At 42.1% G+C, this 26,753-nt stretch overlaps 2 protein-coding genes across 15 annotated transcripts in view; one reads left to right on the forward strand and one right to left on the reverse strand.

Annotated features, from left to right (window-relative positions):
- The window catches only part of TRMT13 (tRNA methyltransferase 13), a 10,568-nt gene extending 2,855 nt beyond the window's left edge, over window positions 1-7,713 (reverse strand). Inside the window, exons 1-8 of one of the 8 annotated variants that reach the window (XM_084851764.1) lie at window positions 7,577-7,713; window positions 5,383-5,429; window positions 5,232-5,298; window positions 3,912-3,974; window positions 2,695-2,767; window positions 2,205-2,311; window positions 1,424-1,591; window positions 1,072-1,138 (exon numbers count right to left, since the gene is read on the reverse strand). In XM_084851764.1, the coding sequence (XP_084707890.1) occupies window positions 1,072-1,138; window positions 1,424-1,591; window positions 2,205-2,311; window positions 2,695-2,767; window positions 3,912-3,974; window positions 5,232-5,298; window positions 5,383-5,408 (571 nt within the window). In that variant the 5' untranslated portion in view covers window positions 5,409-5,429; window positions 7,577-7,713. Of the gene's footprint in view, window positions 1-1,071; window positions 1,139-1,423; window positions 1,592-2,204; window positions 2,312-2,694; window positions 2,768-3,911; window positions 3,975-5,231; window positions 5,299-5,382; window positions 5,430-6,747 lie in introns of all 8 variants that reach the window. The other 7 variants (XM_084851761.1, XM_084851760.1, XM_084851759.1 and 4 more) reach the window with 7 other exon arrangements.
- Window positions 7,665-26,753, forward strand: part of SASS6 (SAS-6 centriolar assembly protein) — a 22,823-nt gene continuing 3,734 nt past the window's right edge. For 3 of the 7 annotated variants that reach the window (XM_084851750.1, XM_084851753.1, XM_084851756.1), the window contains exons 1-15: window positions 7,665-7,846; window positions 12,508-12,568; window positions 13,672-13,751; window positions 15,370-15,474; window positions 16,444-16,615; window positions 17,089-17,166; window positions 18,117-18,236; window positions 18,328-18,519; window positions 18,783-18,977; window positions 19,758-19,847; window positions 19,928-20,107; window positions 20,418-20,499; window positions 21,494-21,615; window positions 23,173-23,298; window positions 23,966-24,060. In XM_084851750.1, the coding sequence (XP_084707876.1) occupies window positions 7,779-7,846; window positions 12,508-12,568; window positions 13,672-13,751; window positions 15,370-15,474; window positions 16,444-16,615; window positions 17,089-17,166; window positions 18,117-18,236; window positions 18,328-18,519; window positions 18,783-18,977; window positions 19,758-19,847; window positions 19,928-20,107; window positions 20,418-20,499; window positions 21,494-21,615; window positions 23,173-23,298; window positions 23,966-24,060 (1,766 nt within the window). In that variant the 5' untranslated portion in view covers window positions 7,665-7,778. Of the gene's footprint in view, window positions 7,847-12,507; window positions 12,569-13,671; window positions 13,752-15,369; window positions 15,475-16,443; window positions 16,616-17,088; window positions 17,167-18,116; window positions 18,237-18,327; window positions 18,520-18,782; window positions 18,978-19,757; window positions 19,848-19,927; window positions 20,108-20,417; window positions 20,500-21,493; window positions 21,616-23,172; window positions 23,299-23,962; window positions 24,061-26,753 lie in introns of all 7 variants that reach the window. The other 4 variants (XM_084851749.1, XM_084851751.1, XM_084851754.1 and 1 more) reach the window with 3 other exon arrangements.

Raw genomic sequence — 26,753 nt, forward strand, 5'->3', positions numbered from 1 at the left:
AACCTATTAGTATAATTCACATGAAATCAAAGCATTCTAATTGATTTGTGTATCTGACCTGGTTTGTGATTAACATTTCAAAAACATACAAGTGGAGACCACGAGAAGTAGCTAGTAGTAGGCTCAATTTATACAGAACTAGCGGACCATTCTGGTCTTAAATATGTGATGTCTTTATTCTAAAGTTTAACTTCATCAGGCCTTATATGTAAATCGATTCTGGCCCCCGAGATCACTATTTGAGCAATGGTGGTACGATCTACCTAGCATCCATTTGCGCAGATGTATCTATTTCCCTTCCCCAACCACTTGATTTACAGCAGCTGGATTATGCATAGAATTACCACCTTGATTCAGAATTACATATAAGCAAAACATGAGTGCTGCAACCTAAAGCCCATTTACTGCAAAATGGTCCTACTGTTATGTGGTTTGGGCACAGTCCAGTTCACTATGAGAGCAGCATCCATAAGCAGAGGATTCTCATAGGTTGAACAGAACCCTGTTTTTCTTCTTCTTCCTGCTTATGCAAACATAGGCACCACGAGGGAGAATGGGAGATCTGTGCACACCTCCCATACCTTCATCCAGTCCTCCCCTCAGGGCAAGTTGTGCTCAGGAGTATCCCCCTAACAGCCTGTTCCACTGCACATGAAGGGAGAGGGGAACAGGAATCTATTAGAGTTGTGGGAATCCTCAATGCCCAAGCACTGCACTTCCAGTAAATTGCACTGTGCCTAATATTTGTTAGAATTGTTTCTAACACTTTCTGCAAAGAGTTCAGAACAGTGTTTCACCTCAGTGTTATGGCAAGGGTTAAGATGCAACGCAGTAACATTCTAGTTGAGCAAGCACTTCAAAAGTTGTATTTAAACACTTATTACAGAGTCTTGGCATCCAAATCCAATTCTCTAGCCACTGCACCACACTGGCTCTCAATCTTAACTAAAGTTAATAGGACTGATCCTGCTTTAATCTGTTCTAAAATCACCATGTTCTTCTGCACTGTTTTTCACAGAGTTCATAAATAAATCTTTAATTGAAGCTTGTGTAAACAAATGAGCAACTTACTTAAACATAAGTGCTGGATATCAACGTGAAGCCTTTCAAAGCAATTTTTTCTGTGCTTTCCATCTACCTTGTAAACAAAACAATCCATTATTATGAAAGAATGGCCACTCAATAATCTGCTCAGAAAATTCTGGTTATACTTTACAACCCAAAACAAAAATATTCAGTAGAAAAAGTTATTCATTACTGTGGTGGTGTTACTGGCATGACTTTAAAGACTTTAAAATGGAATGACTTTAGCGTTTGAAATTACTGATTTTATTGGCAAATTTCTTTTAATAAAATAAACCAACCAACCAAACTTGAACTGACACACATTGCCAAAAAATGAAACCTTGCAATAATGCCCTACCTTGAACCTGGTAGTTGCTCTTTCAACAAGAAGAAAATGAACATCTTGAGCATCCTGTAAGGCTATATCCACCCAGTGGGACAGCTTCCCCCGCCCAGCTCCAAATTCAACAAAACAGTTCCTTGGTCCAAGCAAATTCAGTCTTTCCATGTTACCTAGTATAGAAGCCTACAGATGTCAAAAGATTATTTATGAACCCAGCAAACTTATTTTCTGTAATATCAGAAGGAAAGCATTCATGTATCTCTCAACAGCACCTACTAAATTACTCGTTCTGATTCTTCCTATACTTATGGGACATACTGGTACAACATTTTTTGCTTTGGCTTCTGTGATTTATGTCTGTATGACATCTCTTTATTTCCTGTGCCTAGGACCCTATTATAGATATTTGAGATGGGATTTGAGGATCAAATTATTGCACTATTATTTCCAGCAGATTCAGATTGCTGTAAACTGTAGTTACACATCCTTTTGATTATTACTTAGTCAATACTATAGCTTTTACTTTTAGCATCTACTGTTAAGGGTTTATTTCATATTAAAACTCAAAACAAACAAAAGCTCCATTATGCAAAAGCAATTTCATAAATAAAATTAGATTCAGCAAAACTTTTTAAAAGAAATCTCCAGGTAATGCTGCTAATGCTTTGAGAATATTAAGAATAAACTGTAAAAACTTAAGTGCTTTATAAGGAAACTACTGAGACTATGAACCACCTAGAAACTAATCAGAAAATTGTGTTAAATATAATATTTACTGCCAAGAAGGAGATATTACCTGTTGTTTTAAATGCTTAAAAGCTGTGTCTCCATTTTGGGGGTCATTTAGGGCCTCTTGTAAGGCCTGATGGGAGAGGATTTGGTCCTTAAGTACATAATTTATACCTGTAAATGAGATGCAGAGTTATTCCACTGAGTTTTTAGCTGAGGCAGCTCCAAAAAACTTTCTTCCAAGTAAGCCTGCAATACTATGCATGTTTAAACAGAGAAAAGACCTACAACTGGCTGGGGAATGCTGGGAGTTGTAGGCCTTTGTCTAAACATGCATAGAACTGCTCCTAAATATGTTTTAAGGCTGAGTTGTCAGTGTCATATCAGAGAGCTCAATTTGGCTTGGCAAATATTTTAAACAGCTAGAGTTTAGTGGGTGTTCAATGTAATCCTTAGCTATTTCTAAAACCATTAGGATATAACCATAAGACTTGTTTCTAAAATATTTGATTTCTCAGCACCCATTATAACCAATCTAAAAATAAAAGCAGACTCACGGTTACTTGCTCTTCTAAGCTTCCTAATTAAGTCCTCTAACTGTTCTTTGGAAAGTGTAGAAATTGGTACCTGCTGGAGTGTACACAAAAGGACATCTATACAAAGTGTCTTCTTCTTTATCTAACAAAAGGTTAGCCCATATAAACCAAGCAGAATAAGGCTCATATAAGCAGTATCAAATTTGGTCTGTTCCAAACAATATGCAATTTTGTTAGATTAGTGCTAGTCACCAGAAAGAGGTGACCACATGCAGCTCCGCTGGGCATCATACTCAAATTCTCTTCAATTACAAAATGTAGCCACCAGAAGCAGAGCAAAAGGGAGTTCACCATGGTAATAAATATAGCACAATTCCCTTATCTAGGAGTACTCAATGTTTTGCTGTCCTCACTGTGGCTTGTAAGGGCAAACACACATCTAGCAAAGTGGTTATTTGGGGAGCAATCTATGGCACCCTACCTGTTGCTCAGCGATGTCTACTTCTGAACAAGGATACATAGGATAAGGCTGTGAGGGTGCAATCCTATGCCTGTTTAGACAGGAAAACACCGTACAGCTTCCAGCATTCCCCTGCCAGCATAGCTGGCTGGGGAATGCTGGGAGTTGTAGGATTTTTTTCTGTCTGAACAGGCATGAGATTGCACTCTAAGTGATACCTTAGACCTGCTTTCCCCAACCTGGTGCCCTTCAAGATGTTTTGGATGACAGCTCCCATCATTCCTGACCATTTGCCATGCTGGCTGGGACTGATGACAGATGAAATCCAAAACATTTGGAGGACACCAGGTTCGGGAAGGCTGCCTTAGAATGATACAAGACTGGTAACTTTAGATGAAAGAGGTAACACCAGATGTGAGATGGATGCAGTTATCTAGGTCCCGTACAAAGGTCACTTGAGTGTGATGCCTCAAAAGATCAGCAGCGTATGTTTCTGCCTAAGCCAAAAGCAGAGAAACAGCTGTATCCTGGGGTTTAAGGCAGAGGACCACTTAACCAATGTTAAAACATACCCGAGTGCAAAGTTTAGCAATTCTTGCTGCAAAACCATGGGCAACGTAGAGTGTGGACAAATCTGGGCATTCAAGTTATTACTGCAGCATCTACAAGACAGTGCAGCATTCTTGCACTACAGAACCCTGTGTAACTGACAGATGAACTCTGATTCCTTGATTATCACGTGTGATAAACAACATCTATTTTTAAAAAAATCATTCACCTGTTCTTCAGGCAATTCTGTTGCATCTTTCAGTCCTGCATTAATATCTTGAACAAAGTAGACCTTAAGTAAACCAAGGAACAAAGATCAAGTTACAGTTTAATTATGATTCAACAATATGCACTATTTTTTCAGTATGTTTATATTGATTCACCTGGCCTTTAATTAAAAGGTTCAATAAAAACAATCAGTTTATTTCACCAAGGCTTGATCATACCACTGCACTAAGCCAATCACAATGGTCATACTGATTTTAATAATGCTCAAAGTGCCTGAGGGAAAGTGAACCAGAATTTGTTTATTTTCTGTAACTAGAATAACAAATCCAAAATGAAAAAGCAGTGAATACTAATTTCACTTTAAATGGAGTTTTGATGCCAAGTCTTATTTTGTCATACTTTGATTTATTCCCGTGGTTTAAAAAACTATTCTCCACCCCCATTCTTTTTCACTATTTCAATCAAAACTCTTTTATTTCTCTTCTTTTAAAACCTTATTCAGTGCTTTCGTCATCACCTCCTTAGGGGATCCTGCCTTACACTTTGATATTCACAACTTTAAGGGTGCCCAGAACTCTATAAACGATTTGCTTTGCTGTAACATAAAGTACCACCCACATAAGCAGCACATGTCTCACCAAAGTATTTGCAGAAGGGAGAATCATTACATAAAACAGCTGTGCTTGGATTTACACATTTTAGGGTGCAATCCTATGTGTGTTTAGACAAAGAAAAGGCCAACAACTCCCAGCATGCCCCAGCCAGCCATGCTGGCTGGGGCATGCTGGGAATGTAGGCTTTTTCTCTATCTAAACATGCATAGGATTGTGCCCTTAGAGACCCATTTAGGGAGCAATTCTATGGCTGCTAGACAGTGGCTAGACGGCCATAGGATATGCTGTTATCTGGGAACCGACCTCGGAGCCCGCACGCTGAGGTCGGTTCCCGGAGAACCGACCTCCCCCCACTTCTGCGCTGCCTCGGACGCGGCGCAGAACAGCTCCATGCTCCGTACTCACAAGTGGAGCACAGAGGGGCCAGAAAGGGGCATGGCTGGGGGTGTTCCAGGGTGGGGAGAACGTAGCTGCCTGTACGACACATCCAATGCAGCCTCCTTCCCTGCTCTGTGCTCCTGCGGCTACATAGCTGCAATCGGCTGTCTAGCAGAAAAGGCAGGGCAGGAGAAACGCAGAGGAAACAGTCCCCTCCGTGCTCCTCCTGCCCTGCTTTGGATAGGCGATCGCCTCCGAGTTTGGAGGTGGCCGCCTATCTAGATAGGATTGTGCCCTTAATTCCTTTAAACAGTTCCAAGTACACTTACAGGCTTTGGCTTCTCTCTTGAATTACACTTTTTCAAGTGTTTTTTTAGCTGATCTTCATATACAGTGCTAAAATCAGAAATAGAAAGAAAACTAGCAATGCTATTCACATTCTTTTAAAAAAAAATTAATATACAGATATAACTCGCTTACTGTTTTGGATCCAAAGGGCAAGGCATCCTTTTCCTGCTATTTTCTTCCTGGTTAAAAAAGGTTTGAAATGTAATAGTGTACTGAGCGGTCATTTTAAACTACATGTACGTAATATACTTGGGGATTTCTTAAGTACATGGATACACTGTAATCATGTCAGATATAATAAAAGATGTCTGTTGTCATATCATATATAATAAAAGATGAGCAGCAGGTAGGGAGGAGAGGAGACTAGAGAGGCCAGGATAGGAATTACCCTGAGCCTCCTCCAGCCTCCCCCCTCCCAAGTGCCCTCTTCAGACAGCCTGCAAGGCCTGTCTAGCAAAAATCAGGAAAGACAGGGTAAAGGGAGGTGAAGATCACCTCCAATGCTTCTCCTGCCCTGTAGGGCATAGGAAACTTGGAAGCATCCAAGTTCAGGGGCTTTCAAGCAGTGAGGACAAATTGATAGGATTGCACCCTAATTTTTATTAATAAAAAATTAATTTTTATTAATGCAATCCTATGCCCCCCATACAGCAGCTGGGGGGACATAGCATTATTCGGTTTTCTGGCTCTGAGCACACAGACAGGGCTCTGAGGTAGGAAACTGCACTCCCCACCCCTCATAGCCAGCGTTGAGAGAACCATGCCAGCTACCTTTCCATGCTTGCAAAACCGAGCAGGAGATGAGGCTTTCCTGGGGGCAGGGAGGGGACTGGGGACATGGGACTAAGAGGTATCCCCAGCCGTCCCCAGGCTCCTCCCCTCCCTGAAGCCTCCATCACATGGGCAAAATCAGCCATCTAGCTGTAATGCAGAGCGGGAGGCACAAGGCAGCTCCCGCTCTACACAGGACACTTATAAGCCTCCGAGTTCAGTGGCTTACGAGTAGCCAGGGTGCACCCCATATGGTTGTGCCCTTAAATGTGTCTGTGTTTGGAGTCTGCAGTACCATCTTTGGTCACTAAGCAGCAGACTTCCCTCAGAGGAATGGAGTGGGCAGCAGACCCCCACCCCAGGAGGCCATGGGAGTGCACCACAGCAAGGGCCATGCCTAGGGGTGCCTGTGGCCATGCATTCACTTAGACAAGGGCACAATGGGTCCAACTCTGACAGCTGTGTAACTTTGCTTGAATCTTCCCTGTATCACAGTAAGGACTATTCCAAGCCCCACGACGCTGGATACATTTGCTAGTAACATACAAGAACAACCAATATGCTGTAACAGAATGGACTATGAATGCTTCCAGGTGGAGGGCTCCTAGTGCTACAAATCAAAAGGCAGTATGCATCTTCCCTTCCTTAGCAGATTTTTTTTCCTGATATGAAAAAGGATGGGAAAAGTGGTGGGAAAACACAGGAGCGTCACAAACGTAAGCTGACCTTATCTGGGCTCCCTGTAAAATTCCATAAATGAGCCAGTGCAATTGCACATTAAAGCCTTGTCTGGAAGCACCCTATGTGATTTGCACTCAAATCTTCAACAGGTTTCCCGAAAATATGTCCTGGGGGGGCCAGTATTTTAAGGAATCCCATTTTCTGCAATAAGGGGGGGGGAGAAAAGAATCGCTGAGAAAACACGGGTGGGATTACAAAAAGTGACTGGCATCATCTTCTCCCTTAAGTTTAAATGCCATGACCTGCACAGTAAAACGACCCACCTCAAAGCACCCTAAATCCTACCTAAATCAGGAGCAGGGTGTGCCAAAAAGAAAACCTTGGTTTAAAAACCTGTTCTGAGGTTTTCAACAGCTAACGCGAGTGATGCCTCAGCATCAGTTTCCAATTCCACCGGCTTCTGTGGCACGAGAGGCATAAACTAAAACAGCGGGTGCTTTTTTTCGGCACGGAAAAAAAAAAAAATAATCTGCGCCTATTGCATTAGTACCCGGTACTAAAGGGGGGGGGGGAGCTGAAACCTGTGAAACGCAGAACGCCTCTGAGCAAGCGCAAAGTGGCTTTTCCTCCTCATTCCGCCCATATCTGGCAATGCCTGGTGCAATGTCAAGTTTATTATCCAAGCCAAACGAATTAGCCCTTGTATAAGTAGGATTTCGCTTTCTCCCTGTAACCGAGGGAGAAACAGGCTTCTTGAACCCCAGCCGCCTCTCTTTACTGAAAGAAGCCGCTATCCTCCTTCGCCTCGGGACCCCTACAGATAGCCCAGCCTGCCTCCCGCCTACCACCTCGGCGTGAGCGCCGTGCTCCCCACAGAAGCGCCTGCCCTGGCCCGGGACCATCTTGCAGAAGCGCCGCTTCCGTCCCACGAAATAGGCGCACCGCCCAGGCTGAGGGGAACCCGATCCGGCGGGCGCCGCCATCTTGCCGCCCTGCCCTCGCTGCCGCTCCTCCCTCCACCGGCCCGTCCCTCTTTTCCCGCCCGCGGGAGCCCGGCGCCAAACTCAAAGCGCAAGATGGCGGCGGAGAGCCTGTTCAGCCAGTTGGTGCCGGTGCAAGTGAAGGGCCAGGGCTGCGAGGAGAGGTGAGGAGCCGGCGCGGCTTCCTTTCCTGAGGGCGGAAAGGGAGACTCTCCGGGCCTTTCTCGGCAGTGGCCTAAAGCCTGCGAGCCGGTTTTCATTCCTTGCTTGGGCTCCTCAGTTCCAGCCGCGCGTCCTGTATCAGGCCGTGCTCGGCCCAGCCAGGCGGCGGACGGTTGGCTAGTTCCTGACGGGCCCTGGGAAGGCTGAGCGGGAGCCTTGAGCTGCGGAATGGCCGCCTCCCCCCCCCCCCCGCCGCCCCGTTTTTGTTTTTTTTTTTACAGAAAACCTCCAAAAACAACTAAGCGGCCTAACCAAAGCTAGAAAAGGCTGTGGGTTTCTGGAATATGGCAACTTCGGGACTCGACTCCCCCCGCCGCCCCCCCCCGAACGTTATGTGGTGCTTGAAAAGCCTGACATGCTTGTTGTTGCATAAAGTTTCTTGTAACTAAATCTGTTCGAGCGCAATCCTGTTTATATTTAGACAGAAAAAAGTCCTCCAACTCCCGGCTGGTTGGGGAATGGTGGGAGTTGTAGGACTTTTTTCTCTTTAAACATGCATAGGTTTGCACCTTTAGGCTTTTAAGGTACTGCAAGACTTGTGTGTGTCTGCATCAGCAGCAACAGATTGAGGGGGCTAGTCCTGTGGAACTTCTGTACATATTCTCCAGCTGAGTTCCGTTGATAGGACACAGGTAATGTACCTAACATTTTCTTGGGTGACTAATGTTAATCCGTTTCTATCGCTTACATACCTTTAACAGGTGTATATACTCAGATAATCCTGAGTATATATTAGATTGGCACTTTTTTTGGCAGAACTCCGTTGCATGGCAGGCAGAAATTCAGCAGGGAATATGCTTTCAAAGCCACCAGTTTAACAGCTGTTGTGCAGCTGTTAAACCCTGTCAGAAAAAAGTGGCAACCCAAACATCTGCTCAAGATCACTCCCTTGTGGATCACTTGACAGTTAACAGTTATCCTTTTTCTTTATCAGGGTGTTTAAAGAGTAGCCGGTGAGTGGTATTTTTCCTCCTTGGCTTTTTCAATGCCTTAGTAGGAATAGCTGTTGAAATTTGGGATATTATTAAAAGTTTGGAGGTGGTAGCTCTGTATTTCAGGTATATTCTTAGTACTGCCGTGTTCAAGTTAGTTTACCCCTAACTGTTTTGTCCCATTCTGTCATACAATTATGGTCAATAAAAGGTAATCAAACAGTGATTTTTTTCTCGTCTCTTCAACAAGTGAACCTCTGTCATACGGGATGCAGAGCTCTACTTGCACAGGCTCCCCTGGCCAAGTATCCATGCAGCGTGGATGCTGTGCAACATGAGTGGTGGGGCCTATTTTCTCTTCTGTGGGTGGAACCCCTGCTGCATGAAAGGGCCTCTACTTGTGAATTAAATGGGCATTCTACTCAGTCCTAGTGAACCAATTAATGGCAGTTATTTTGCATTAATTACACTATGTGGTAGAGGTAAAAGGGTGTGAGCTTGTGTATGCAGGATTACTTTGGTACCAGGTCTAACAACTTTTGCCAGAATAAACGTGCTAGTCTTTAAGGTGCCACAAGACTCCTTGACTGGGTTTGCACAACACGATAACCCATCGTAGGCAGCCAGCCAGCCAGCCATGGTGGGTTGTCAGCTTGTCCAAACCCGTTTCGTTTTCTGTAGGCTGGCTTATTTTTCTCAAACAAGCCACCCTGAGAACCCATGGCTTGTTCTAGGGTTGTTCATACCTGTGGTGGGTTGTCATGTTGTCCAAACCTGGGAGAGCGATTTTATCATGGGTTGCGGGGTTCAGCTACAGAGCCACTTGGCAAGAGCAGCAAAAAAGCTTGTGCTGCTGTTTCTGACCTCGCCAGTGTCGCCTCCAGCCTCTCTAGTCAGTGACTGCCCTTCCACTGATGCCCAAACAGCACTTTGGAGGGACCTTCACCTTTTCATGGGTCCTTCCTCAAAGCAGTTACTGCTGTGGTTACTGTATTTCAATGGGATGGAGAGCCAATATCTCCCCTTTCTGGACTTGCTGGAGACTTGGGGAAGTATTGAATGAGAGGTTATTGACAGGCATCAGTTCAACACTTAAAAGCAAGAGGATACATTGCCAAGTGGGAGGTATTGTTCCCCCCCTTTTTGATGCATCTACTCCATTTGCCTTTTCTCCCCATTTTCAGTGCTTCTGAATAATGCTAATGGGTCCCTCCTTTCTCTTACTATTATTTCTCCCCTGATCCGCTCGTATGCAGGCTCATCTTGTCAATTTCCTTGTATGTTACCTACTCTACTTCCTCCCCCCTTTGACAGCTGAAACATACAAATAAATTGGCAAGACTACACATAGCAGGGAGACAAAATGTGTTCTTGCAAAGGAAGAGGAAAACAAATTAAAAAATTATGAACACATTTGCTCTCTCAAAGCCCCCTCCCCCATTTTTTTTAAAGGTGGTGAACGAAAAGAGGTAGCGATCAGAGCAGGGAGGGCACTGGGATGAGAAGACAAGACGTGTTCTGCCACAAAGGCACTTGGGATACGTGCTGGAGCCGGCTGGAGGACTGAGTGGAAGGAGGGGGAGAACAAGGCATGGCAAGTCCGATCATCTGTCAGGCGTACCATGGGTTGTTCTGTGAACAACAAACCCACAGTGCTTATTCGCAGGGTGGTTTTGCATGATGTGCGAACCTACCCCTTGTTTTTGCTTCAAAAGATTAACTAGGCTAATGAGTAATTTTGGGCCAATCCTGAAAACCATAGAATTTAGTAGCTGAACATGTATATGCTAATACATGTACAGTATGTTCATGTTTGCAGTATTTAAACTATTACCTAGGTGATAAGGACATATATATTTCAAAACTTAGATATGAGTCTGATTGTGGCAGGAGAAGATTCTGTGGAATTGTTAAATGGGAGTAGTGGAGCATGGTTTCTCATTATATCTAGCAGCCCTAAATATATTAGTCACCTGACCAGATGGAAAAGATTTACTAATTCTGATTGTACTTTACCATACTGTAAATGCTGTTCTGTCATTTTACGTAAACCAAATGTACATTGTTGTTTTCCTGATGGATGTTACAGGATACATTCTTTGGCAAAGGTCCTAATTTAAATTAAGCTTATTCAGTCCTTTCTGATGAGTAAATATTGTTGGAAATTCCCTGGGATAATGCAATCCATATAACCTGATGTTATGTGTATTTAAGATGCCGTAGCACAGTTAAGTGGAAGTACATAGTTTAAACCATTTTATTTCTTTCCAATTATTTTAATTCTGTTTTCCATCTAAAAGATAATCAAAGCAGCTAACAACATTTGAAACAGTAAACACAATCGAAACATATAACAGGAGTGTAGCATAACACTGAAACACTACAATATACAGGGTTAGAGGTTCATTGAAATAAAAAGTATTTACTGTTTGCCTCAAAACAAGTAAAGATGGATTAAGATAGGCTTCCAAAGTGTTCCAAAAACTTGGTTCTTGAAAAAAGCCTTTTTCATTGTGTCCACACCTTTGATGGTAAGGAGACAGGGCCTCCAATGTCCATCTGGAAGGTCAAACTAGTAGGAGATAGTTCTTAAGATATTGTTGTTCCATACTATTTAGGGCTGGGAGGCAGTGTGCTCATTTGCACTCAGCTCCGACAACCCATGGGTTCTTGATATGTGCAAACTGGGCATTCCCATGAAGGAATTAATGGACTTCATGTGAATGCTGCTATTCTTAGGCTAATTATCTATTTGTTTACGAGCAAGTAAGATGCTAGCTATGTTTTGAATCTTCTCTCATAGCTCCCCCCCATTAAATGAAAACAGTAAAACAATTTTACATTGACAAATATGACTTAATAAGATCTCCTCTACAGTATTCCTCTGTTCTTTATCATGCTGTGCTTCAAACTGTCTAAACAAGTAGGACCTGTAATAAAATGTTAGTGGTGCTCCTGTTTAGGGTGCAAGTCAGCCAGCCGTGTCCTTTTCCAGAATATTCCATTGCCCCCTCCACCTTGGTTTTCTATCTCCCCCACCTCTGTCAACAGTCAATTGGCCCTCATTGGGCTGCTTTAGGTGGATGGGGGTTTCTTGATGGTTTTTTGTACTTCTGCAAATCTTTGGATTCCCCCAAGCCTGCTGATATCCTCTCTCCCCTTATGCATGAATGATGCTGTTTTGGCTACATATGGATCCACAGTTGGAGAATGAGTTCACTATTACTGTCTATTGTTTGAGTGTTTATTCTAGATGTCTGTAATTAGGATTGGTTGTAGGATTAGTGCTCTGTATAAACCAGTGGTGGAACATAGGAAACTGCCTTATATCGAGTCAGACCATTGATCTATCTAGCCCAATTATTGTTGTCACTTACTGGCAGCTGCTCTCCAGGGTTTCAGGCAGGAGTTGTTCCAGCTGTCTCTGGATATTCTGGGGATGGAACCTGGGACCTTCTGCAGGCAAAGCAGATGCTTTGACATTGCCCCTCCCCCATGGGTAGTGATTATTACTACAAGTAATTTTTTAAAGCAAATGGGTTGTAGGAATCATAGAGCATACAGAATCATATATGTATCATATCCAAGGTTGCTTTGTTTGATTTTGGATGTGAGCAATGTACCTTCCAACATACGACTGAGAGAAATATAGCTACATGTTTGTTTTGCAGAAGAATAAATGTTCGTGTGAGTATCGAGCTACAATCAACAACAAATCCCATTCATAGAAAGGTCTGTACCTCATTTGTCATGCAGTGGTATTGATATGGGTAGATCTTTCAATTGCTTCTACATATGATCCTGCTTACTACTGCAAGTAGGCTCATTCATGAGGTGGCACCAAGCATGTGCCTCCATGTAGCGAGCAGTAATTTTCTAGGGATTATTGGTCTTTTTCATCAAAACTGACTTTGTGATCTCACTGCTATTTCCTGACTATACACAATGCCTTAAAGCAGAGGTGGGGAACCTTTTTAAAGTTGAGGGCTGCATTACCTCAGGGGTGTGTGTGTTGAGGGGAGGGGGAGATGAAGTATTTGGGAGGTGCATATCAGCAGGGGCAAGATCAAAGCCAGACATGGGCAGGGCCACTGAAATTACACACATCTGTATCCCCCCCCCCCACACATTCACATGCATCCATCCATATTCTGTTCCCCATTAACACACATCCATTCACACTCCCCAACCCCCTTTCATATTCATGCATCCAACCGTACTCTTCCCTTCAGTCATCAAGATTGTGCTTCTGTACTGGGTACTGAGAGGGCTGGAGTTCCCTTTCTCAGCACACAGCGTGGAAACGCAGCAAGCTCTGATGAAGGAAGAAAGTGATCTCTTCTTCCATCGGCAGCAGAGACTCTGCAATCATGCCCCCTCTTCCCCGTCGTTCAGCTACTCCCCAAGGATTAGCTGAGCAGCAGGAGAGGAGGGAGATTATGGAGAGGTTCAACTTTACTTCCTCCATTATCTCCCCGCCCCCACCCCAGTGCTACTCAATTGAGAAGTGGGGAAAAGAGGGCTGCTGAGTGGCCAAGGAGAGTGGACAGGTTTGGGAGGAGAGGTCGGTGGGCTGGATGGGGAGGTTCCTCATCCCTGCCTTAAAAGTTATTTTTAATGGGCTTTGCAATACAATTTCTACTGGAATATTAGGAATGAGCATTGCCCTTCAGCCTGATATTTCTGTTCTGTTGGGTGATCTTAATTGGGTTCATATGCTGCATATAAGCTTTCACCACTTTTACGAAATTTGGGCTGGCTGTTACCAAATGCATTACTAGAGAAATATATTACTTTAGTCAGCTACATAATTCTTTCAAACTCTTTGCTTTTAGGATTTAGTTGTTCGGCTAACTGAGGATTCTGATCCCTTTTTCCTATATAATCTTGTTATTTCTGAGGAAGATTTTCAAAGGTAAGTTTTCACGTTAATGTTCGGATTAGTAATATTATATCTCAATTTCCAAAGCTTTTATCTGATGATTGTTAAGTACTTAGTAATGGTATATTTATCTCAAAAAGTATAAATGGTATAATCAAGGCTATAGAGAGAGACTTAGCCTTTAGTCTGTAGATAAGTTAATTTGGTTATGTGAAATACAACTTCCCAGCCAATTGATTTCAGTCATGTGCCAACGTTGCTTTGTTCTCAGCATCTGCTAAAGACATTTTTATTTAAACAACCTGAATGAACAGCCATAATGTTATTGGTTTTATTGGTATAACTTAAAATATTATTTTGTATTTTTTTTCTTTTTTGTTCATTGGTCATTTAGATGTAGAGTGATTATACATTTTAGTCAATGTTCTCTTTTGCATGAATGATGAACCCCAGAATTAGACAATAGTATTTTAAGGTTGTGTGGATTCTGTGATGCTCCAGTATCATTATGTACATGTCTAAGTTTGTAGCGTTTTTGGAATCTAAAGCCGAAGGGTCTTTCTTTCAGTGAGCTTCTAATCCATTATGTCTGTAGAGATTGGGTGTTGGGGATTTTCAGTGGTCAGGAGTGAGCTGCAGGGTTCTCTATAGTTTTTTGTCCCTTCGCTGATGAGCAGATGTATAATAAATGGTACAAAAACAGAAACATATTCAAAGTGCCTTTTTATGTATGACTTCTGCACTTTGCAGAAGTCAGTTTGTTACCTTGGTGCAGAAGTTTATAATGCTTGTCTAAAAGTGTAGAGTATGCAAAAAGGCCTTATTAAATGGCTAGATCAGTTGGCTTTTTGAGCTCAGCCCCCTCCTCCTAAACCAGGGATGGGGAATGTGTGGCTGTCCAGATGTTGTTGGTCTGCAACTCCCACCATCCCTCACCATTGGCTATGCTGGCTAGGGCTGATGGGAGTTGCAAACCAGCAACGTTTGGAGGGCCACATGTGTCTAAACCTATTCTACCTTCAGTTCCCCCCACATCTGTTCCACAAATGAGTATGCAGACATTGTCGCACACCATCACGTACATGCAGACTGATGCTACATGCAAGAAGGTGATCCAACACTTGCATTAGGAGAGGAATAGGACATTCCTGAGCACTCCCATAACCAGGGAAAAGGTATTAAAACAAAGCAGGAGCTCTTACCAAATACAGGTTGGGATGTTAGGGCAAGGGGTGGGGGTGCAAGCATCCCCACAAATCTAACATGGATCATAGAGGGTGCATTCAATCTAGTGAGGTCCTGGGGTGATGGGTGGGAGAAAGATTCCACCTGTTTCAGATTCCTATCCCTCCCTCAAATCCCATCCCCTTTGCTTGCCCCCAAAGATTAAATGAGAACCACTGGGCTAGACACTTAAGTTTCATGCTAGGATGAGAGATAGGTATCATTACACAACAGTACAATGTTCAACTGAAATTCTCATTGTGTAATTGCATTTTTTAAAAATCATAAAACATTTTGCTATGTAGTGTTTTCAGGGCCAGCCACATTAGTACTTCTATATTTTGAAAGAAATGGCTAGAAGATTAGTTAGTCTTAACATATATTCTATATGTATGCATATTTATAGTTTTCTTCCTTTTTTATGTAGTTTAAAACTCCAGCAGAGTCTTCTGGTAGATTTTTCTGCTTTTCCTCAGAGATTTATAGATCTTCTTCAACACTGTATCCAAGAACAAAATAAAGATATCCCAAGGTGAGTAATACATAAGCAATATTTTCTTTAAGACAATGAAAGATTAACATCCAAGGAACATCATAACATTTTGTCTGAAACACTTATTTGTTTAGTTACTCAATTTGAAATAACAAGTTCAGTAAGAAAAGAAAAGGAAGTAAAAACAATGATGCTAAAACTCTGATGCTATCCATTATATTTTCTTTTGACTTGCCTATAGAAGTGCTAGTTGGCTTTACACCAGGGGTGGGCAACTTTTGGCCCTCCAGATGTTTTGGCCTACAACTCCCATCAGCCCTATGCAGCGTAGCCAATGTTGAGCGATCATGGCAATTATAGGCCAAACACATCTAGAGGATCACAAGCTCCCCACCCTTGCTTTACACCCTTTAAGTTGAGGGAACATATATTTTGTCGTGAGATCATAATACTTTTCCTGCAGTGGAGGAGGGTATCCTCGAATGGGTTGCTCTTTGCACTTGTTCTAATAGGCAGGGCTTCGGAAATCAAACTTGTGCTTTTCTGTGTGGGAAAGAATTCCAATCCTTCCTAGTTCCATGTGAGAGGGTGTTGACGGAGCTCCACCATGCTACTTATTTCTTTAAATTCTGTTTGATTTTGAATCTAGTCCTCTGCCCTTTCCAGCTAATGCCCAGATATGGTCCAACATAACCTTATTTCACTGAATCCTTGTTCCCTTTCCTTTACCCTTCCTCATGCTATGATGAGGGCTGTGAGCTCCTTGTAAAAGGCTATATTTTGTTGCTGGCTTTCTAAATAAGGCTTGCAGGCTGCTTCAGAAAAGCTTGCTGCATCTGCATTGATCCACAATGCCATCAATTGGCATAGAGGAACTAGTCTCTGTTTGTAACAGTTGGTGGATTAGTGCACTGATTGGATGGGCGCAGCAGATGTGTGCTTCATGGGTTGAGAGACTCAGCTACCAACTCTCTTGTCACATGTGATCTGTTTCTTTTGTTTTTTTAGGTTTTTGCTACAGCTGGTTTCATCAGGATCTAATTTAGATTACACTCCTTCTTTTTTAAATGTGGTTGAGACCAACCCATTTAAACATCTTACCCACTTATCACTAAAATTCTTACCAGGAAATGATGCAGAAATCAAGAAGTTCCTGGGAACCTGTCTAAAATGTGTTAAGGTAAGATTGAGGATTTCAACTGTACATTGTATATTCAGTTATGTTGGTGTAAGAACTATTTTTGGTCATCTGTCTACCTGTGAAAGTAAAATATAAAGTTGTAGGGCACCCTGCTACAGGGTCTGAGATTGACTGACGTATTTGTCATTTAAAGGTAGTGGAGTGAAAAGGTAAGCTTGGCCCAACTTCCTTGATACTCCTAGAATTAAATGAATGCCAGTACATATTTCAGAATAATGAATATAGAAAGGAACCTAAGAGTTAACTAGCTCAATTCTTGTAACTGATATTTGTTCGTAACTGATGTACTGAATAAAAGCACACTTATAGTGCAATCTTGTATTTACTCAGAAGTAAGCCCCTTGTGTCCAATGGGATGTACTCCCTAGTAAGAGCATTTAGGATTGCAACATTTATCGCTTGCAAAAACTGGAAAGTATAGTATCGACTGATGAACTGTCAATTGTTCAAAGGAAGAAAAGTTGCTGCTGGAACAAAAACTTTGCAAAACAGAAGAGGACCTTACAAGACAGCTGAGCTATACCCAGCAGGTAATAGCAACATTTCAATGTGGGTCAGTATAGAAAACTAATTTAATGTATCTGTTTTAGGGAGCAATCCTATCTAGATAAGTGGCCGCCCCCGAACTTGGAGGCGACCGCCTATCAAAAGCAGAGCAGGAGAAGCACGGAGGGAATCGTTACCTCCACACTTCTCCTGCCCTGCTTTTTCAGCTAGACAGCCGATTGCAGCTATCTAGCCATGGGAGCATGGAGTGGGGAAGGAGGCTGCTGTACAACACATTGGATGTGTCGTACAGGCAGTTATGCTCTCCCGGCCCTAGAATGCCCCCAGCCACACCCCTTTCTGGCTGCTCCGTGCAGTTCTTGTGAGCGTGGAGGATGGGGCTGTTCTTCACTGCCTCTGAGGCAGCGTGGAGGTGGGAGGAGGTTCTCCAGGAATTGACCTTGAAGCGTGGGCTCCGAGGTTGGTTCGTGGAAAACAACATATCCTATGGCCGTCTGCTGCTGTCTAGTGGCCATAGGATTTCTCCCTCCATGGCTTTTTTCTATAAAATGTGTGTCTAAATGTCGGACTCATGTAAGATCTATTACTGACCACCCAAACTCAACACAGTCCTAGGGCACCTTGAAGAGTAACAAATTTATTGCCTCATGAACTTAAGTAGCCAAAAGCCTAATTTGTAAAAATGCAATTTATTAGTGTTTAAGGTGCTATAAGATTATCCTCTTTTTTGTTTTTGAGAAGAATTGTGTGTGTCTAGATAGGGATATGAAGGAAATGGCAGAGCAATTATGATTTGTCTAGGATGTGGGGACGTTGTTGGGAAATGGTCTATAGTACAGCTTTTCTACTTGGATATGTTTGCAATAGGAATAATTTCGAAATCCTGCCTGTAACCTTTAATAAAGCATTGGTATAATATTGAGTAAAACTCTTTGATTACATGCAACCATCTAAGTTTTTCTCTCATATGTAGAACTTGTCAGAGAAGAGCAGGGAATTGGACAAGTTAAGAAATGAATGGACGTCCAAAATAGCAGCTTTAACCAACAAACATACACAGGAACTGACAAATGAGAAGGAGAAAACTCTGCAGGTATGTAAAGAGGAGGCTATATAAAAGCAGTAGAATCCTTATAGTTGTTGCTGAAGTTGTTGAAGTGCTTGGTTTTGTTTCTGTTTTGCAGGCACAAGTGCAATATCAACAACAGAATGAGCAACAGAAAAGGGATCTGGAAAGCTTGCACCAGAAAACTGTCCAACAGCTACAGAATAGGCTGAAGGAATTAGAAGTTGCCAACAAGGACCTAATGGAAAGGAGATACAAAGGCGATTCTACAGTCAGAGAACTTAAATTGAAACTGTCTGGCATTGAAGATGTATGACACATTCACCTATTTAAATCTATATCAGGATACAATTTGTTATACTTTTAGTTTCTAGTCATTCATAATGTGAGCAATTGAAAATGTGGCAAATATTCCCAATTATAGTAATTAAATTCAGTATTGTAGGTTATGTATCCTAAACATTTGTATTATATGGAATACTTAATTTTTTCAAACCGAACATAAATGTTTATCAGTAAAAAGAAAGATTTATGTTTAAAAAATGCTTTTAAAATATTCTTTCAATCTTATAGGAATGTCAGAGAACAAAGCAAGAAGGTCTTTTACTACGTCAAGAGAATGCTACCCTAGATGCTGAATGTCACGAAAAGGAGAAGCAAGTTAATCAGCTGCAGACGCGAGTTGCTGTTTTAGAACAGGAGATCAAAGACAAAGACCAGCTAGTTAATAGGACAAAAGAAGTATTGGCTGCAACACAAGAGCAAAAGGTTTTTATTTCTAAAGTACAGCAGTACTATGCTTAATAAATGGAGAATTATGTGGAGAAATTAAAGAACACGAACTACAATCCAGAGAGCGACAACAGGCATATAGTAGATTTGTACATGACCTATATGTGGTTTACTTATTATTTGAAGAGCAGAAGTCTTGCATTGTTATACAGTCTGCTTTTGAAATTCCTCTTAAGTTTCCAAAGTATTTTACATAACCATGTGGCATGGGACATTCCTGTTTGGGAAACAAAAGCTCCAAGCCCTGCTAGGCAAGCAAGGCTAGTTCTCTGGATTATGGCAATACTTAGAGAATCCAGGTATACTTGGTTAAATCCAATGTCTCACTAGTAGAAGTCTGCTAGTGTGATGGGAGTTTCTACCTCTCTTTTTCCCCCTGCAGCCTTTTTTACAGCCCCCAAATCTGATCTGGATGGTTTCCCAGCCCTCCAGAGCAGATTTTGAGGGTGCTCAGGGCACTATGGGGGAAGGGGAATTGCCTCCTCCCAGCACTGCTGACAAAACTGCATCCTTCAGCACAATTACATAATTAGATTCAACCCTCCACACTGCATATCCTTTGAAAAAGGTCTTGTATAGTAATAAACATTTTTAGAGATGATGTACATCAATGAGTTACAAGTGTTTTAGATTATGGAATAGGGCTTTAAGAACTATTCTTAGTACATTTTAAAACCAGTCCATACAAGATATAGGTCTTGAATATTTCTTGGCAAAACAAAATCTCCTAATATGAGATATATACTCTTTTAAAAGGCAAACCTGGAAGAAAATACAGAAAAGAAACAAATTCAGATAGGAAAACTAGAAGCAACATTGAAGTCATTATCAGCAGAACTCCTTAAGGTTTGTTCAAGCATATGATTGTCTTTTATGACGATGATTTGACTTCATGTGGCTTTAATTTAGAATTCTGTGTTTACTAGGCTAATGAAATAATAAAGAAATTGCAAGGAGATGTAAAAACTCTAATGAATAAATTGAAACTGAAAAATACAGTAACAATTCAGCAAGAAAAGCTCTTGGCTGAAAAAGAAGAGAAACTGCAGAAAGAGCAAAAGGAACTACAGGAGGCAGAAAGTTTGCTTCGAGAAAAAGAACAAGTGGTAAGCGTCTGACTTCTCTGCAGTAAGTGCTAAATCTATGCCTTGAAACATCTTATAGAAATCTTTGTCTACATATAATGTAGAGCACTATTTTTGATTTTATAACTTCTAACAAATAGGCTATTCTGTATTTAGGTTATTGTATTTGGCTTTGGTGTTCAATTCCACCAAGGGCACGTATCCCCTTAATTGAGTAGAAAATCTCTTCTGAATTGTTATACGATTTTGTTTTTAAAGTAATGTAGTGTTTTGGTGTTGCTGACAGAAATAGATTAAATTAATATGGACTAATACTGTGAAAACATTTCAGGTGTGCAAATTGCAGGAGCAATTAGAAACTACGGTTCAGAAGCTAGAAGAAAGCAAACATCTTCTCAAAACTAATGAAAACGGTGTGTGTGATTTTCTTGCATTAGTGGCCAATCCTGTCAACTTTTGAGAGTTGAACAAACAGAGAGCTGATTTAAGAGACCTATCTCAGTTTGGCAGGGCTAGGTATAATCTCTGCTTTATGTATGCAGTAACTGGTGAGCTTTTTATTAAGGTAAGGTTATAAATATTGTGCAAAGACTAACAGTGCATATATATATATATATATATATATAGTGTGTGTGTGTGTGTGTGTATGTATGTATGTATATATATTAAAAAAAAATATGAAGTTGGGGGCAGCCTGACCCTCAACATGGATTGTCTTGTCTGTTTTTTATACAACTAATAGTGGGAAAATTCTGTTAGTCATCCTAGAGCAGGGGTGAGGAACCAGTTTTAGGTAGGGAGCTGCCCCACCTGGTCTTCTACAGGCCGGGTGACATCATCGTCCCACTCATTTTGCCTTTCTCCATGCCGACAGAGGCATGTTCTGTGCCTGTCTCAGCATGGGGAAAGGGTCTCAGATGGTGCTAGGAGGAGCAGCCGCCACTCCTCCCAGCCCTGGTTTTGTGCAGTACACATTGTCTCCATGGGGGATGCACCATCCAGTGTGAGCAGACCAGTTCTGCTCCTCCCAGCACCGCCAGAGTCCTCTGCCACCCACATGCCTGCTGTTACCTTAGATGGGAGATAGCAGTGGGTAGCAGAGGATAGCTTCATTGGGTGGGGGTGGAGGCCAAGCCCTGCCTGCTGGAGGCATTCAAGGAGGCTCCGTAGCCTGGAGTTCTCTCACATGTCCTAAACTTAATCTGAAACTAAGGCTGCAACCTTATACCCACATTGAACTCAGTGGTACTTCTGAGTTCTTATTTACCTATGATATGCATAGGATTGTGCTGTTAATTTTCTACATATGGCTACTTAGCAGTATACCAAGCTTAACTATAGTTTAGATTAAAATAGCAATAAAACTAACTGAAAAGTGAAGTGCTTGATTTATAATTTTCCTTGTAGTCATCACATGGCTAAACAAGCAACTGAATGAAATTCAGATGACCAAGAAGCAAGAAATCTTAGCATCATCTGCTTCTCCTAGCAACACCACTTCAAGAACTGGTAGTTCACCTCACAGTATGGTAATAGTAACGTCCATTCTTAGGCATTTATACCTGTGATAGTGACCTGCTGTGATTCCAAGGCTGCAATCCCATGTGGATTGTAACTCCTTCATGGGATTGCAGCCTTGGAATCACAGCAAGTCACTCTATAAAACTCAGTGGGATTTCTGAGTAAGTCTGCATAGATCAGGTGTGCATATTTTGCACAAATACTTTAGAAACCAATGGTACTTGGGGCCTGTTTGGGAAGATACTACTTCCCCCTTGCATGCTTCCTTCTGGTCCAATTTCCTTGTTCCCTCCCTGTACTTAGACAATAACTTTTCACACATGGCGGGAGTGGAGGAAGTGCTTGAGTCCAGGATCCACTCCCAATTTTGACACAAGTAGAGGTTCTTGTTTTCAAGCAAATAAGAGCAAATGAGAGCATATTTATTTAAAATGATTTTGAGCCTGGCTTTAAGAGTAAAAACCCTCCAAGATGGTGTACAGGATAAAAACCACACAAAACAGATAAAATAAAATTAAATAAATGTTCATTAAACATTCAGTAAAAACAGAAGTTATTGATAAAAATTCAATAAAAGCACAAGTTGCTAATAAAACTAGTAGCCCAGAAACTTATGGAAAGGCCAGCGAAAACAGGTGGGTCTTCAGAGCTTTCCTGAAGACCTGCAAAGAAGGGGTCTGAAGAACCCCGATGGAAGTTGATTCCAGGTGAAGGGCCACCACTGAGAAGGCCCTCTCCCTTGTACTTGCCAGGCTAACTGACCTTGGTGATGGCTGGCAAGTGAGAAGGGCCTCTGCTGATGAACTCAGAGTACGGGCAGGCTGTTACCGGAGAAAATGGTCCTTCAAGTGACTTCAGCCCTAAAACATTTAAGACTTTACAACATTGAAAATAGCACTTTAAATTGGGCTCAATATCAGTGTCACATGAGCCTACCACCCAGTCCTCCTCAATATCAAGATGGCTGTATTCTGCACCAGCTGAAGTTTCTTCAAAGGCATCCCCATGTACAGCACATTACAGTAATTCAGCCTGGATGTTACCAGAGTGCGAATAACCAAGGCAATATCCTCCCTCTACAGAAAACCAAATCTAAGGTATGTTCTGTCACATGTGCTGGACCAATAATTAACTGAGATAGGCCCATGGATGCTGTGGAGGCCATGAAATCATGTTGAGGTAGCCTCGGTATAAATATTAAAGCCCCCAAGACCACCAGCCTTGGGGTCCTCAGTACCACACTGAAGACCATCACCATCAGCTCAGGCAGGGAGACTGTTAGGCAGCAGGATGGTCGGTACACCAACAGAATCCCAGTCCTGTCTTGAGATCTCAACACCGAATACAGACATTCAAAACTGATGAGGATGATGGATTCCCTATAGACTGGAGCTACCCAGGGTATAATACTCTGCAAATTATGAAGTGCATATAAATGGGCAGTAGTATAGTTGTTGAATTTTGGGTAGTTTACTTTAAAGACTAAAATGGGAAGAGCATCAGCTTGGGAATTGGTTTTGTGTTGTTGTTGGTTTGGCTTTATAAGTTTCATTCTTTTTTAACAGGTTGATAGCAGAATCCCATTTTTGAGCTCAGGAGTGGGCTATCCTTTCTCTCCCTTACTAGCTTTTCAAAATTTCCCAGATGCAGCAGCTGTCAAAAGCACCACCCAGCAAGCTTCAGGAGCAAAGGCAGGCACCTTAAATATCTTTTACAATCTCCTTTATATTCTTTTGCATCTTTTCAAGTCGGTTAGAATTGCTGCACACCCTGGATGCAGGCTTTGCAAGTATAGTTGCAACAAGGGCTGAGCCAAACGTTTTAACATGAATGGAAAACTTTTCTGCTGCTCACAGTTGCAGAACTAAAACAAGATTTGCTGGGGATATTTTAATGAACTTTTGTCATCGCCATGGTACACTCCAATCCTCTGGATCCTTTGAATAATGCTCTCTCCAGACCAAGAGAAATCTATTAATTTTCACAACTGCCCCGTCTATCATTTAAAGAGAATATTGCATGCAAAAGACATGTGGGCTCCATGAGCAAAAGCTTTGGGTTACCCACTGGGTAATATAAAGGTTCTATTCTGTTGTAAATTCAAATATTTTAATGTCAGCCCAGTTAATGTGCACTTCTGTTTAGGAAGTACAGCTGAGAAAGTTGGTTTAAATCTAATTTGAACAAATCTGTCCTGTTGACAATTTAAATTGGTCCACTGTCATCAAAGCATCATTTTGTTGATGTATTTAGGATAACTTTTCTCTCAGTCTTTCTTAATGTATGATCAAAGTCCTGATATAAAATAGTGAATATGTAAAATCCTTATTTTTTAATTTTTTTTTACTGTCTCAGCAGGTTCAGTTCAATATGCAGTTTTCAGAAACCAACAGATGTTCAGATACACAGCCAGGAATTCCTGTGCTGATGAGTCATCCAACAAATAAAGAAAAGTGAGTTCTTTAGTTGTGCTTGCAACAACTAATTCAGTTATTTTAAAAGTATTTTTTTTTCAATATACAGATTAACAGCATTTTTTCAGTTTTTTAAAAAGATGTTTTCTGTTCTTTCTGGAAAATATGTAAACTAAAGAGACTGAGATCTTGTTTGATTACATTCCATTATGTGCAGGGGTGATTCAGCACTACTAAGCCCACTTGTACAAACAGTCAAAACTCATACTATGTCGGGTTGGGGACCTAGCTTTGATGAGCTAGATGATGTCAGGGGGCAGGGCTCTGCCCCAAGGCCACTCCCCTGATGTAATTATGCCCCCCCCCCCCATTTCTCCTGCCTCTGTGCAGAGAAAGCCATGGAGAAAGGGACTTGGCTGGCACTTAAGAGAATTGGCAGAGTCCCTTCTGCTCATTGCCCCGATGGGGATGGCAAGCGGCGTTCCAAGGAACTCAGCCAGGTCTTGGAGGAATGGCTCCTCCAAGTGCCAACTGAGTTGCATGCACTTCCTTTGCCCCTTCTGTGCATTCTGTGTGCCTGGGGATGGGCCTGGAAGATGAGTGGGTCCTACAGAGGTACTTCTGTAGGCTGGATGGGGGCCCCCTGTGGGCCAGGTTCGGTCCGTGGGCCAGAGGTTCACCATCCCTGTTCCCTTGCAAACTGGGAACTACATGCTTATTTCTGTGCATGCATTAAGTTTCCATTTCCTCCAGCCACAATGACTATGTCAAAGCCCTTGAGAACATTAAAAGCCACTCTTTCCAATGTGGCGGTCACAAAGGGTTCAAAAGTGTTCTGTAATGCAACTCTTTGGGCTAAACTACATGTGACATTAGATGCTTTTTTAATATACATTTTAAAATTCTTTAAATATCGGCTGCCTTTGAGCAGGCTGAAGACCATGGGATGGGGAGGCGGGTTACCCCTTTCCCCACACATCACATTACCGCCAACTGCCTCCCAAGCTGATGTTCACCCCAGATGTTTGCACTGGTGCCAAAGGAAACAGGTATTTGGCAGGACTGCTGCATGAGGGGAGAGGGTTAAACTTCCTCTGCATTGCAGTCCCAAGCCCCTGCAGCTGATATTTAAAGAAGACAGGATGTGTATATTAAAATGGTGGCATGCATTTAGTATCACATGTGCTTAATCCTGTTTGGGCAGAGGAATGGAGGATTGAGTCAAGCATTGTATTTCCCAGACGCCCAACCAGCTGCCCCTGGGAAGCCCACAAGAAGGTCATAAGGGCAATAGCCCTCTTCCACTTTTGTTCTCCAGCAACTGACATTTGGAAGCATGTGGCCTCTATTTGATGCTGGAAGTAACATATAGCCATGACTAATACCTATTGATAACCTTATCCTCCATGAATTTATCTAATGCCCTTTTAAAGACATCTATGTTGGTGATGGTCATCACATCCTGTGGTAGTACATTCCATGGTTCAGCTATGCTGTGTGAAAAAGTACTTTTTGTCTGTCCTGAATCTCCCACCTTTCAGCTTCAGTGGATGATCCTGGGTTCTAGTATTATGAGAGAAGTATAAAAACACCTTCTATTTACCTTCCCCACACCATACATAATTTTATACACCTCTTATCATGTGTTCCCCTCAATCTCCTTTTGGCTAAAGAGTTATATTTTTGAGTTGGTAGAGGGTAGGGAAAAACAGAAGATTTGCTGTGCATACACAAGCTCTTGAACAGGTCTAAAAGGGGCTTTGAGATTATAGCCACTGGTTCTGAACTAGAGTTCTGTGCAGAAAGATCTACACAGCAACTGAGTTGTCCTAAGCTTGCACGGACAGGTAAATCTGAACTAGCCAATCATGTGTATAGCCAACAGGTCATGACAACCCGGGGCTGTTTGCATGTAACAACAACCCATCGATTTAAAAACTGATGGGCTGTTGGGGATGCTTGGATGCGTGGCCTGCAGCATGCCTTCCTCTTCACAAGCTGTGATCAGCTCCCGCTGAGCATGATGTCTAAACCCAGAAGGTTGGGTTGTTTAGGTTAACCCAACAACAAACCAGTGGTCTGGGTTTGGACATCATGCTCAGCAAACTATGAAGGACCCGATCATGGGTTGCTGAGTAAAAGCAGAAGAGGCAGGCACTGCAGACAGCATGCCTGCACTCTCCCACTCATTCAGTTGTTGTTATGTGCAAACGAGGTCACTACCTGAACTAGGTGATCATGTATATAGCCAGCACAACACACTGGCTAGGATCCAAGTTGGTACTCTGCTTTTCAATATAATTTAAAAATGTATATACTGTCTTTCTTCCACAATTAGGCTGCAAGGCAGTTAACAGCATAAAAGTAAAAATATTTTAAAGGCCTGGAAAAAATAGCTATGGCAGCCGCTAAAAACATTATTAGAGGCAGAGCGAGACAGTCCTCACTTACGGAGCCCCACTTAAGATCCCGATAAACAGGATGCACTTTGGCACCTAAATGATAACAAGACACCAGGAAGATTGATCTTGGGACAGAGTTTCAATCAACATGCAACCACAAAAAAGGCTCTCTGTCTGGTTACAACCCGCCTAATTTCTGCAGGAGAGCAGAGCGCCTGGAGAAATACATCAGCTGCCAGGCAGGTCATATAGGAGTAGGTGGTCTTTTATGTACCTTGGCCCCAGACCATTTAGAGCTGTAAAGGTCAACATCTAACTGGGAGCCAACAA

The sequence above is a fragment of the Heloderma suspectum genome, chromosome 4 (assembly GCF_057233095.1).
Source record: "Heloderma suspectum isolate Gila_16-S chromosome 4, 16-S_ref, whole genome shotgun sequence".
NCBI classification, from domain to species: domain Eukaryota; kingdom Metazoa; phylum Chordata; class Lepidosauria; order Squamata; family Helodermatidae; genus Heloderma; species Heloderma suspectum.